The following is a 12,491-nucleotide window of genomic DNA, read 5'->3' on the forward strand; positions in this document are numbered from 1 at the left end:
TGAAGACCCCACTTACCTTCATCCAGCACTTCTCGGCAAGGGCACTGTTGCTGGGGTCGCGCACCTTCAGGTAGCAGTCCACAGCGCGCGCATACTCCCCGGCCTGCTCCCACTCGCGCGCCTGCTCCACCAGACCCTCCAGGCCCCTGTGGAACACAAGGCCCAAGTCAGCCTGAGTCAGCCCTCCATTGGGGGCAGCAGAGTGGGGAAACCCCCCCAGACTGGCACCCGTCATGATAATATATACTCTATATTTTGAGTGAGATTGTATGAAAGACGTACAAATGTGGCCTAATTGGGCTGAAGATGAGGAATGAGTCATTGAAAACTACACGAAAGAGGTGAAGAACTCATGGACTGTAATTAAAAATTGCCGATGAGACCTGTGACAAATGATTAACTGTTGACATTCTGTCTTGATGAACTCTTGGTGGAAAAACAACTTGTTTACATTGCCAAAGACAATGGTTCTTCTAAGTAAGGAAGTCAACACGGTGGCTCCTTACAGAAATGTTTACAGGGCTCCTTGATAAGGAAAGCCAATTAAACAAAATCAACATCTGTCCAGGAACTGATGGAATGGCACATATGGTAATTGGCACATATGGTAATTCCTAGTCTCCAGGAATTTGGAGACTAGGACGCGGAGCAATGGCTTCAAACTACAAGAGAGGAGATTCCATCTGAACATTAGGAAGAACTTCCTGACTGTGAGAGCCGTTCAGCAGTGGAACTCTCTGCCCCGGAGGGAGTGTGGTGGAGGCTCCTTCTTTGGAAGCTTTTAAACAGAGGTTGGATGGCCATCTGTTGGGGGTTATTTGAATGCGATGTTCCTGCTTCTTGGCACAATGGGGTTGGACTGGATGATGGCCCAGGAGGTCTCTTCCAACTCTTTGATTCTATGATTCTATGATTCTATGAATCTGTCTGTCAGTAACTTACAACTTTCAGAACCATGTCGACAGAAAATACTACATAAAAGGGCCCTTCTCTCTCAGAAAGTGTGTCAGGCCAAATGAACACCATTTCCGAACACCTTCATGAACAGCCGCCTCCTCTCAAGAAGCTGATCATCTTCAACAAGAATGGTAAGAATGAGTGACGGTTCTCTTCCTGCTGCTTCGTCGGCGGATGAAGAGAACTGGAGGCTGTATACTCACTGGGGAGAGTGGGCGGGGCTACTGCCAAAAATGCTTAATAACTCTCTAGATCAGTGGTTCTCAACCTGGGGTCCCCAGATGTTTTTGGCCTACAACTCCCAGAAATCCCAGCCAGTTTACCAGCTGTTAGGATTTCTGGGAGTTGAAGGCCAAAAACATCTGGGGACCCACAGGTTGAGAACCACTGCTCTAGAAGGTCCTGAAAGCTGTTCTGCGCAGGCGCAGGAATTACCATATGTGCCATTCACAGTTGACCACGATGGGAAAGCTGATAATCTTCAACAAGAATTGTAAGAATGCTTGATGAATGAATGATTGAGTATATGTGTAAATGTTGATGTAATATTCCCCCCTTTGTCTGTGCAACCAATATAATTATGATAAAACCCAGGACTGGAGTCTGTGTCTACTGCTTTCTCTAAAAGTGCCTCATGCAACCTGTCTCACTGAAAGAGGAATAAAAGAACCTATTTTAAAAAGTATTTATGACACCCCCAGCCATTATGAGGAGGGGAGCAAGGGCCCTTCTCGGGAGAGGCTGAGACCAACCAGCCGCCATCCTGCCTCTCTCGCTCACCTGGGCCCCTTCTTGGCCACTTCCTGCTCGTACTCCTCCTGCAGGGCGTCCAGCTCTCCGGGCAGGTACTCCTTGCAAACCCTCAGGGCGTCCATCCACATGCCAGCCTCCTGGGGGCCAGAAAGCAGGGGGAGATCAGAGGGGGCTGTCACCCCTTCCCCTCAGCAGGCCTCTCCCTCTCCTCCTCCTCCTCCACCCAGGCCCTTTGAGGCTCCAAAGGAAAGGAAGGCAATGGGGGGGGGGGTGTCCCACCTTGTAGTGCTTGACGGCCAGGTCCAGGCGTTGGGCGCGCAGCAGGAGGGCCTCTGCCTTCTGGAACTCCTTCTGCTTGAAGGCTGCGTCCGCCTGGCCCACCAGCACTATCACCACGCTCTCCGGGTCGTGGGCCTCCGCCACACGCTGCGCCGCCCCCCAGTTCTGGGCATGAGCATACCTGGAGGGGAGGGGGAGGTGACAGGTGTCAGAGGAAGGGGGATGCTAATAATAATAACAATAACAACAACACTGTGTATATTCCGCCCTTCTCACCCCAAAGGGGACTCAGGGTGGGTCACAGTACACATGTCTCTTTCTATAGACAGACAGACAGAACAGAAGGAGGTGGTTTGTTTCAATATTTTGTTGAAGTCTTCCATGGTTGGAATCATTAGGTTGTTGTAGGTTTTTTGGGATATATGGGCATGTTCTAGAAGCATTCTCTCCTGATGTTTCGCCTGCATCTGTAGCAAGCATCCTCAGGATGCTTGCCACAGATGCAGGTGAAATGTCAGGACAGAATGCTTCTAGAAAATGGCCATATAGTTTTTATTAAAAAGAAGTTTTATAAAAACTTTGAAAATTTGCCAAAAATCAGCAGATAAGTCAAAGGTTCTGAAATTTTGTTAGCTCACCAAATTTCAGAACCTTTGACTTATCTGCTGATTTTTGGCAAATTTTCAAAGTTTTTATAACACATTTTTTTAATAATAAAGAATATCTGTTCCCGGTTTGAAAATGTTATTTCCTGTTTCATCTTTAACTTTATTTTTTGAGTCAGAAACTTTGCTAAATCGGTGGAGACACAACAAACCCAAATGTGCTGTAGAGCAACATCTCTTTTGCAGAAAGACAAAAGTTTTTGCAGTGTAATAAACTTTTGGCATTTTTTTTAATGACAGAAGCAATTATCATGTAATTTTGAAAGTTTTGTTAAGAGTTCTGAACACTTTAGAAACACTTTAGAAACAAAGCATCAGCCCCCCCCCCCCCCCCTAGTTTTGTAAGTACTTTAGAACCATGGGTCACACATGCCTACTGCTTAGGTCAACTGTAAGCTGGGCTTGACTGTCAGCAGCTCACACTGACCTGGACTTTCGAACCGGCAACCTTTTGGTTGGTAGATCGTATAGTTGCTGGTGATTTACCAGCTGTGCTAAACCTCCGACCTCCCACCCCGCCCTGTTGGAAGAGGGCCCACTCACATCAGAACGGCTTCTTTGGGCTTCCCGGCCTTCACAAACTCCACTTCTGCCTCTTCAAACTTGCCCTGAGTCCAAGGAAAGGGAGAAGGAAGGAAGGTGAGGCAATGTCAGGGGACGTCAGTGCGCCCATCGCCACGGAGGAAGCCCATTGGGAGCAGCTACCAGTCCGTCCGTCTCCCACAAACACGCGCGTACCTCGTCCTCTAAGAAGGAGGCGTATTTGAAGTGGATCTCGGGGAGCCTTTGCTTCAGGGAAAGCCTCGCCAGCTCAAAGGCAAAGTCAAACATACTGCGGGAGGAGAAAGAAGCACAGGGAGAGGGACTGCTTGGGGAGAGCCTCCTCTCTGGCCGCAATGGGTCACCCATCAAGGGGGGGGGGGCAGATCCATCTCTTCCAGCCAGTGGCGTGGGCCATGTCAGAGTCCTGCACAGACCCTCCTCAACCTCCCCTGCCCCCCATTACGAACCTGTTGTCGGACGCATGGTCAATGGCCATCTCCAGAAGCCCAAATTTGCTGAGCAGCTTCACGGCGGCCTCCCCGCCGAGGCTCTTTGCCCACAGGAAGGCCACGTGTTTGTGGGAATTGGCCCCTCCGTGGGCCTTGGCCACCTGTCCCAAAAAGAAAAGGGGGGGAGGGGGTTGAGAATGGCGGCCCTCCAGCAAAACAGAGCGCCCAGAGAGTTACCCCCACAACCCAGCCCAGCAAAGGCCTTGCAGTTTATTTATTCCCCATCGTGGTCAACTGTGAATCGCACATATGGTAGTATCTGCGCCTGAGCAAACAGCTTCAGAACCTTCTAGATAAATTTGAAAACTTTTCTGGCGCTTAGCCCTGCCCACTCTCACCCCAGTGACCACCTCCCCCCACGCAACACTCTCTGGCTCTCACCCGGTAGGCCTCGTCCCACATGTTGCTGACGCGGTACATGTTGACGGCCGCCTTCCAGTCCTTGGCCTCCAAGTAGTGATACTCAGCCTCCTGTAGGCGCCCCTCCGCCTCCAGCTCCTGCACCAACAGCCAACTGGTCACCCAAGGGAATACCCGCCCTCCATGCTGCGTCCCCCACCCCATACGTGACCCCTTGCTTATCCCACCGCCATTGCCCTACCTTTCCCAGGTGGAGGTGCGTGTCACTCAGGAGGTCCTTGTGGTACTTGCCCAGGAGGCGCAGCATCTCCTCGTACTTCTTGCACTTCTTGTACATGGTGATCGCCAGGTCTGGCTCATCCACCGTGATATAGAGCCTGGTGTTGAGACGGGGAGGGGCCACACCTGGGGCTGAGCTGGCCCTGGCCCACAACACACCCCCTGCCCACCCTCCTCGACCCAGCGGCCCAGGCCCCGCACTGACCTTTCGGCCTCCTTGTACTTGCCCTGGTGCTCCATCTCCTGGGCCCGTGTGATGTACAGGATGGAGACGTCCTCTGGCCGCATGCACTTGGAGGCCAGCTGAAGGAGAGGGAGGGGAGGGGCTGGGAGCCAGTGTGAGGGAGGGAGGGGTCCACCTGCCATAATGCCATAATCGCCTCTCTACCCACAGATCGAGGGACTCTGGACTACTCTGAGACCCCAACTCCTCACCTTGTGCGCCTGCTCCCAGAGCCCGGCCTGAGTGTACATGTCGATGGCCTCCTTGGTGTGGTCCCCTTTGACGTAGAGCTCCTCCGCCATCTGCAGAGGGAACCAAGGCCCGGCCCCTCCGTCAGGTGTGTCCCATGGAACAGGGGTCCAGTGAGGGAGGGGCGGCAGAGAGCTGGCTGTACCTGGTACTCCTGCAGGGCCGCATAGTGCTGGGCGATCTTCAGGTAGTACTTGGCGGCCACCTTGGCGTCCAGGGTGTCCAGGATGTACACAGCCTTCTTCCACTGCCGGGCCCCAATGGCGGCCTCGATGGCCTTGACGGCGCACCTGGAAGAGGCCACACTCCTGAGGGGAAGGTCTCAACAGGAAGGGAGAGGAGGGGGCTGGAGGGGCTGGCTTACCGGGCCTCGATGTAGTGGTTGATGGCGGCATCCAGCTGCTTCTGCTGCACCAGGTGATCACCCCAGGCCTCCTCCAGCTTGACCACTTCCGCTGGGAAGGCCGAGCGCGCCAACTCCACCGCTGCAGGTCACAGAGAGATAGGGGTCAAGGGTCAGGTGGCACCAGGCAAAGAGCTTCCACCCATTTAGCAGCAGGAAGGCTTGTAATAAGAAAGTCAGTGTGCAGATTTGATAAATGTGAATTTTATTATGTGTGGAAATGAATGGAAGGATATGGTCACTTTGGTCTTCTTTCTGAAGGGAGGAGGAAGAAGTGCGCTTTTGGAGTCTTAGATTTTATGCAAGGAGTCAGGTTCTGCTGTATGGAAAACAGAGATCTGGTCCTTGGCATTGCTCTTAGGGAAATGATTCATTTTGGCACGTTGAAGTTATGGCATTATGGAAGTTATGGAACTAAAATTAAAGTAAAATAAAAATAAAATACTAAAAATTCATGCAGTCCAGAAACGCTAGTCAAAGATGAAGAAAAATGAGGGAAAATTCCTAGCTGCTGCCAGAGCGGTGGATGAAAGAAACTGAGGCAATAGCCCCTCCCACTGGCTATATACTCTCAAGGGGAGAGGGGGCGGGGCTACCACCTAAAAGTGTCTAATAGGTTTTCTAGAAGATTCCTATCTGCGCAGGTGCAGGAAATACCATATGTGCAATTCACAGGGACCACAATGGGGAAGAGGAAGAAGTGCGCTTTTGGAATCTTGGATTTTGTGCAGGGAGTCAGATTCCGCGGTATGGAAAACAGAGATCTGGTCCTTGGCATCGTTCTTAGGGAAAGAAGTTTTGGCATTTCAGTATTTTGAAGTTATGGCATTATGTGAGTTATGAAAGTATGCATTGGCAGGCTGCAGGAAAGCAGGGTCTGGCCTAAGAGGTGCTTCTCCAAGGAGGGAGAAAAGGATATAATAATATTTGGGTGCATGAGGATGAATGCGTGTACATGTGTGTGAATGGTGATTGAAAATATAATTTTCTGTAATCTGATGTCCCCTCTCACACTTGAAATTGCAATAAATGTTTTATGGTGTTTTGGGGCATCGAATCGTTGCCTCTGTAAACCACCCTGAGTGGCCTGAGGGCTGAGAAGGGCGGTATACAAATATAGTAAACAAACAAATAAAGAAACAGTTGTCTGTCAAGGTGCATCAGGTCCAGGGCCATCTTCCCAACCCACCCACTTACCTTTCAGGAAGGAGCAGCCCTTGCGGTAGCACTCCAGTGCCCGCTGCGGGTTCCGGATCTTCTCAAAGAGCTCCCCCGCCTAAGAAAAAGACGGGGGGGGGGGGGGCGGAAGCGGTCACTACAGCACTCTGCTGCAAGGGGCTGGCCAAACAGAAAGGATCTTGCGTCCCACTCCCCTGCAGGGACAACTGTGGAGCCCCCTGCAATAGATGCCGGGAAGGAGGGGGAGCTCAGGGCTGAAAGAGGGCAACCTCCTCTGAGAAGAGGGGCGGGATGGCAGAGAGAACCCCTTGTCAGAAATATTAAAAATCAACTAGGTATATGTAATTACAAAAATGTGGGTCAAGAACTGAAAGGATTACATTGATGCCATGACTCAGAAAAAGCTGCAGTTCTATATGAGCAAGTGTGCCTATAGCTTAGTAGCAGTCAGTCTGAGGTAAACCTCAGTGGGAGAAAGGTCTCTGAGAGAAGGCCTCACAGTGTGAGTTAGGCCTTCGTCTATGACTCTCTCTCTCCTCTCCTTTAGGAAAAAACCTTAAATCTTGGCTTTGGGACCAAACATTTGGGCCGCTGACCAAGCAGCAACTGCAATGGCTCATGAGAATTGTCAATGAATAGGCCTTGGACTGGAACTCTGGACTATGACTTGGATTTGCGGATTTAGGCTAGGTTGCGTTTTAATATTTTAATGGCCAATATTTTGATGTATTTTTATCATCTTGTTGTCTTATTTAATGTTAATTGTATTGCAATTGTTGTTTGTTGGCATTTAATGATTGACAGTTGTGAGCCGCCCTGAGTCCCCCCTCGGGGGTTGAGCAGAACAGAGTACACATGCTCGAAATAAATAAATAGATAGATAGATAGGTAGGTAGGAGAAGGCCTGGTGTGTGAGAAGCTTCAGTGAGAGAAGCTCCAGGCTGAAAGCCTTGCATGTAAAGCTTCATGTGTAAAACTCCAGTATGAAGGCTGCTGTGTGCAAAAAGCTACTGTGTGAAGCTTCAGTATAAGTTCGTTGTGAGAGGAGTGAAGTTGGTTATCTGCATGAGAAAGAAGCACAGCGTGGAAGCAAAGAAGGAAGTAGAAAGGACTTTATTTGTGTTGTGGGAACCTTGTTACTGTAAATAGTGCAACTATATGTCCAAAGGTCATTGCAATGTGTTCGTGTCTGCAAAGGGTATTTTAGCCTTGTAGCTGACAAGCAGGGGCTGTCAGTCCAACGTAGCTCTTCTCATGAAAACTTCTGTGGATTAACTTTGGCTTTTAGCAGCACGCTTCTAACTTTCTGAGTCTGGGCCTTGTTTTCAACTGTTTTCCATGGACTCTTGTTTGACCATTGCTAAAGGATTATGCTTCACGTTTTGGCCTTTGGATCTTGGGAACTTTGTCTTTGCATTTAAGCCTTTGTCCTGCCTATGGAACTTTTGCATTTCTTATACCTTTTTCTCAATAAACTACAAAATCTACAGCTTTGGTGTGGTGGTGTCTGGAGCAAGGCGAAAGCTACCCTGAGTTGCAACAATAAGCCCACTCACCCAACACCCTTTTCCTGCAAACACACCCAGCCCCCCAGCCCCACTCCATTGCTTCCGCCACTCTCTGGGGGTGCCCGGCCCTGCTGACCTGCTCAAAGAGCTCTCCCCGCAGGAGTGCGGTGGCGATGCGGTTGACCAAGTCCCTGCTGCCCAGCAGCTCTTCTCCTCCGGCCACCAGCTGTGCCGCTTTGGCCGGGAGCCCTGCCTTCAGGTAGAGCCCCACTGCGGCCTGCAGGTCCCCTTGACCCTCCTGCACCTCGGCCGCCCGCTCCTCTTGTTGGCTCTGCAGCAGCCACTCGTAGTAGCCCTGGCGCAGCTTCTCCAGCGCTGGGTGGCCCTGAAGGGGAGAGAGGTGTCAAGCTCAAGGCGCAACTTGACAGAAGCAAAATGCTAGATGCACCAGACACAGCTCTGAAAACAAGGACTCTGGAGACTTTGGTTACAAAAGAAAACTCAGTTTACTAAGCACAGAAAAACACGTCCATTTACAGCGAGCGACACACAGGAAGAGACAGGAAAACCAAAAGTCAAAACAGAACTTTGCAGCTGTTAATCTTTCTAGAGTTCTCAGCAAAAGAGAGATTACACTGTTCAACCGAGAAAAAGTTGCGGGCCTGAAAATAGTTGTTCTTTTATGATTTTGGGGTGCTGAAAACGAAAATGACATTTAAAAATGTATATTGGCTCTAGTTTTTATGATATAAGCAATCACGTGATCACGTATGGTTGAAAAAATTCATGTTGCGACTTACACTATGGAAGATTCTAGAATACTCTAGAAAGTTTGATGACGCAGTATTAGTGTCGTGTGCAAAATCCAGAAAGCCCTCTATAAGGCCAGACTTTTGAACGGTGAGGGTCAGTCAGTTGAAGACTGAGAGAGTCTCGTTAAACATCGTTTTACATTGTTCTTTTCACTGTCATTATGCCTCGCACGTGTGTAAATAAAGCACTCTGGAAAAAAGATATCAAGGCCAATGGACTCCGTCAATGCTGTCAGACTCCTGCTGGAGCATTGTAAGAGGGAATCCTTTCCTTGAATACAAAAGAAAAGTCAAGAGAAGCCAACAGGATAAAAACTAAAGTCACGATTAAAGCGACATTGAAACTTTCAGACTTTTCAACTGCATTCGGCCTACTAATAGAGTTTCTTGCTGCACAAACATAAACAATAGACTAATTAAATAAATATTTCTCGTGTATAAACTATTGGCAATATAATTTGACTAAAATTTAGCAAATATTCGCGGTTTATATACATGCAGTAAGGTTAGGCGCATTATCATAATATTAACGAATTACCTATTGTGGAGAAAATTGAAATAGCTGTTGCATAAAAACCAGAGCCAATGAACACATTTAATTATTATAATTGAATTCAGCATGTTAAATTTATTAAGAAACGGCACATTTCGTTTCCGAAACTGAGAAAAACTGAAAATTTGTAGAACAGTGTTATCTTAAGGTCACTTAATCACAGCCTCAACATAAACATTTCAGCACAGCATTTCCATCCTCAGTGGCATCCATATTTGCTACACAAGAATTACATTTAAAACTCATAGAATCATAGAATCCTAGAATCAAAGAGTTGGAAGAGACCTCCTGGGCCATCATCCAGTCCAACCCCATTCTGCCAAGAAGCAGGAACATTGCATTCAAATCACCCCTGACAGATGGCCATCCAGCCTCTGCTTAAAAGCTTCCAAAGAAGGAGCCTCCACCACACTCTGGGGCAGAGAGTTCCACTGCTGAACGGCTCTCACAGTCAGGAAGTTCTTCCTCGTGTTCAGATGGAATCTCCTCTCTTGTAGTTTGAAGCCATTGTTCCATTGCGTCCTAGTCTCCGGGGAAGCGGAAAACAAGCTTGCTCCCTCCTCCCTGTGGCTTCCTCTCACATAGTTATACATGGCTATCATATCTCCTCTCAGCCTTCTCTTCTTCAGGCTAAACATGCCCAGCTCCTTAAGCCGCTCCTCATAGGACTTGTTCTCCAGACCTTTTATCATTTTAGTCGCTCTCCTCTGGACACATTCCAGCTTGATACACGTAATACATATAATACCTCAATAAATCCTGACAAGAGGGGGACGCAGCTGAGTGGGGGTCCAGAGGAAACAAGAGGGGTCTGCTCTCCCTTCTCCCCCTACTCACTTTGGCCTCGGCCACCGCCAGGCACTCCTCCCACATGTGCAGCTCCTGGTACATGTCCATGGCCTCCTCCACCGCGTTCTGGAGAAGCAAAAGAATCATAGAATCATAGAATCAAAGAGTTGGAAGAGACCTCCTGGGCCATCCAGTCCAACCCCATTCTGCCAAGAAGCAGGAATATTGCATTCAAATCACCCCTGAAAGATGGCCGTCCAGCCTCTGTTTAAAAGCTTCTAAAGAAGGAGCCTCCACCACACTCCGGGGCAGAGAGTTCCACTGCTGAACGGCTCTCGCAGTCAGGAAGTTCAGCCAGGACCCTTCCCTGAGAAGCGTCAGGGAAGGGTGGGGCGGGGGGGGGGGGTGGTGGAGGGACGCCCCAAGTAACCTGCGCTGCCGCTCACCTGTTCCAGGAAAATCATCTCCGCCAGCTTGTAGTTTTTGTCCAGCATGGCCAGGCGGACCCGGACTTGGTAGTGGTCAGTGCCCTCCCCTCCCTGAAAGAGAAAAAGAGCAGCCCCCCTTTGGAATTGGAGCGAGATTGGTACTATGTGGCTCTGAGGCAGGTATGAGCAAGCTTGGGCCCTCCAGGTATTTTGGACTTCAACTCCCATGATTCCCAACAGCCTAGCAGCCTCAGGACCCTTCCTTTTCCCCCTCAGCCGCTTAAGCAGCGCAGGTGAGTGGCTGTAAGGCAGGTATGAGCAAGCTTGGGCCCTCCAGGTATTTTGGACTTCAACTCCCATGATTCCCAACAGCCTAGCAGCCTCAGGACCCTTCCTTTTCCCCCTCAGCCGCTTAAGCAGCGCAGGTGAGTGGCTGTAAGGCAGGTATGAGCAAGCTTGGGCCCTCCAGGTATTTTGGACTTCAACTCCCATGATTCCCAACAGCCTAGCAGCCTCAGGACCCTTCCTTTTCCCCCTCAGCCGCTTAAGCAGCGCAGGTGAGTGGCTGTAAGGCAGGTATGAGCAAGCTTGGGCCCTCCAGGTATTTTGGACTTCAACTCCCATGATTCCCAACAGCCTAGCAGCCTCAGGACCCTTCCTTTTCCCCCTCAGCCGCTTAAGCAGCGCAGGTGAGTGGCTGTAAGGCAGGTATGAGCAAGCTTGGGCCCTCCAGGTATTTTGGACTTCAACTCCCATGATTCCCAACAGCCTAGCAGCCTCAGGACCCTTCCTTTTCCCCCTCAGCCGCTTAAGCGGTTGAGGGGGAAAAGGAAAGGTCCTGAGGCTGCTAGGCTGTTGGGAATCATGGGAGTTGAAGTCCAAAACATTAGACGTCCCAGCTTTGCCCATACCTGCTCTAAGGTGTATACACCTGTGTGTGTACCTGTACACACATGCTTACAGGGACACGTGGGGCTACAGATGAGAGATAGATAGGTAGTTCAGTGCCACTCACATACTCCTTGGCCACCTGGTCTGCAATCGCGTTGGTCTCGTGGAGGAACCGGGCTTTGGACACGTGTCCCAGAGCGGCAAAACACCTGAGGAAGGGGGAGGGAGGGGCTTGCACTACGTTCCTATGGACATGGTGCCCCCTCCCCAAAAACACAAAATTAGCCCCGTGCCATGATTAGCGCCTAAACCACAGAACCCAAGGATCTAGTGACTTGTTTATGTTAGAACTTTATGGGCGGAGATGGTACGCAGCTTATTTTATTTACAGCTTGCCGCGTCTGTTGTTTTTTTTCTAATTGGTAGGGTTATATTAGTATGCTGTTTTAAGCAAATGCATGTTGTTTTTATACAAACATGTGTTGTTTATGTAAATGTTGTTAGAACATGCAAAAAAATCAGTTGGTGAGCGTGTTAACTGAAAATGCAAAGCACGAAGCTGATTGGCTGGGCTATGCTCAAGAGACTAGCTGAGCCTGGGAGTTTTGGCAACAGTTACATATTTAGGTTTTAGCTGTGCAGCAGCTGAGAGAGACAGCTTTGAGAAGGGTGGAACATAAATACTGTAAATAAATAATAATAAATAAATAATAATTTTGTAAGCGCCGATTGTACCCCTCTGTTTAAGGAGCTCCACTGGCTGCCATTTATTTTCCGAGCCCAATTTAAGGTGCAGGTACTCACCTACAAAGCCCTGAACGGTTTGGGACCACCCTACCTGCGTGACCGCATCTCCGTCTACGAACCCACACGCTCACTCCGGTCATCTGGGGAGACCCTGCTCGTGATCCCACCCACGTCGCAAGCGCGCTTGGTGGGGACACGGGACAGGGCCTTTTCTGTGGCGGCCCCCCGACTCTGGAACGCCCTCCCAAAAGATCTTCGACAGGCCCCTACTCTGGCAGTTTTCAGAAAGAACCTAAAAACCTGGCTGTTCTGTTGTGCCTTCTCTAACTAGGAATTCCCCATCACCAAGCCCTAGATGCACTTT

The 12,491-nt window shown here is 49.7% G+C and overlaps 1 protein-coding gene across 1 annotated transcript in view; it reads right to left on the bottom strand.

The window, feature by feature from the left end:
• IFT172 (intraflagellar transport 172) overlaps positions 1–12,491 on the bottom strand; it is a 58,635-nt gene that overhangs the window by 23,190 nt on the left and 22,954 nt on the right. The window contains exons 19-35 of the mRNA XM_060754846.2: positions 11,505–11,589; positions 10,508–10,600; positions 10,110–10,187; positions 8,044–8,292; positions 6,418–6,496; positions 5,182–5,302; positions 4,963–5,107; positions 4,781–4,870; positions 4,551–4,648; positions 4,308–4,443; positions 4,088–4,204; positions 3,665–3,807; positions 3,393–3,486; positions 3,198–3,262; positions 1,990–2,170; positions 1,738–1,847; positions 17–146 (exon numbers count right to left, since the gene is read on the bottom strand). Coding sequence (XP_060610829.2) covers positions 17–146; positions 1,738–1,847; positions 1,990–2,170; positions 3,198–3,262; positions 3,393–3,486; positions 3,665–3,807; positions 4,088–4,204; positions 4,308–4,443; positions 4,551–4,648; positions 4,781–4,870; positions 4,963–5,107; positions 5,182–5,302; positions 6,418–6,496; positions 8,044–8,292; positions 10,110–10,187; positions 10,508–10,600; positions 11,505–11,589 — 2,014 coding nt within the window. The remainder of the gene's footprint in view (positions 1–16; positions 147–1,737; positions 1,848–1,989; positions 2,171–3,197; positions 3,263–3,392; positions 3,487–3,664; positions 3,808–4,087; positions 4,205–4,307; positions 4,444–4,550; positions 4,649–4,780; positions 4,871–4,962; positions 5,108–5,181; positions 5,303–6,417; positions 6,497–8,043; positions 8,293–10,109; positions 10,188–10,507; positions 10,601–11,504; positions 11,590–12,491) is intronic.

Source organism: Anolis sagrei, chromosome 1, assembly GCF_037176765.1.
Source record: "Anolis sagrei isolate rAnoSag1 chromosome 1, rAnoSag1.mat, whole genome shotgun sequence".
Lineage (NCBI taxonomy): Eukaryota > Metazoa > Chordata > Lepidosauria > Squamata > Dactyloidae > Anolis > Anolis sagrei.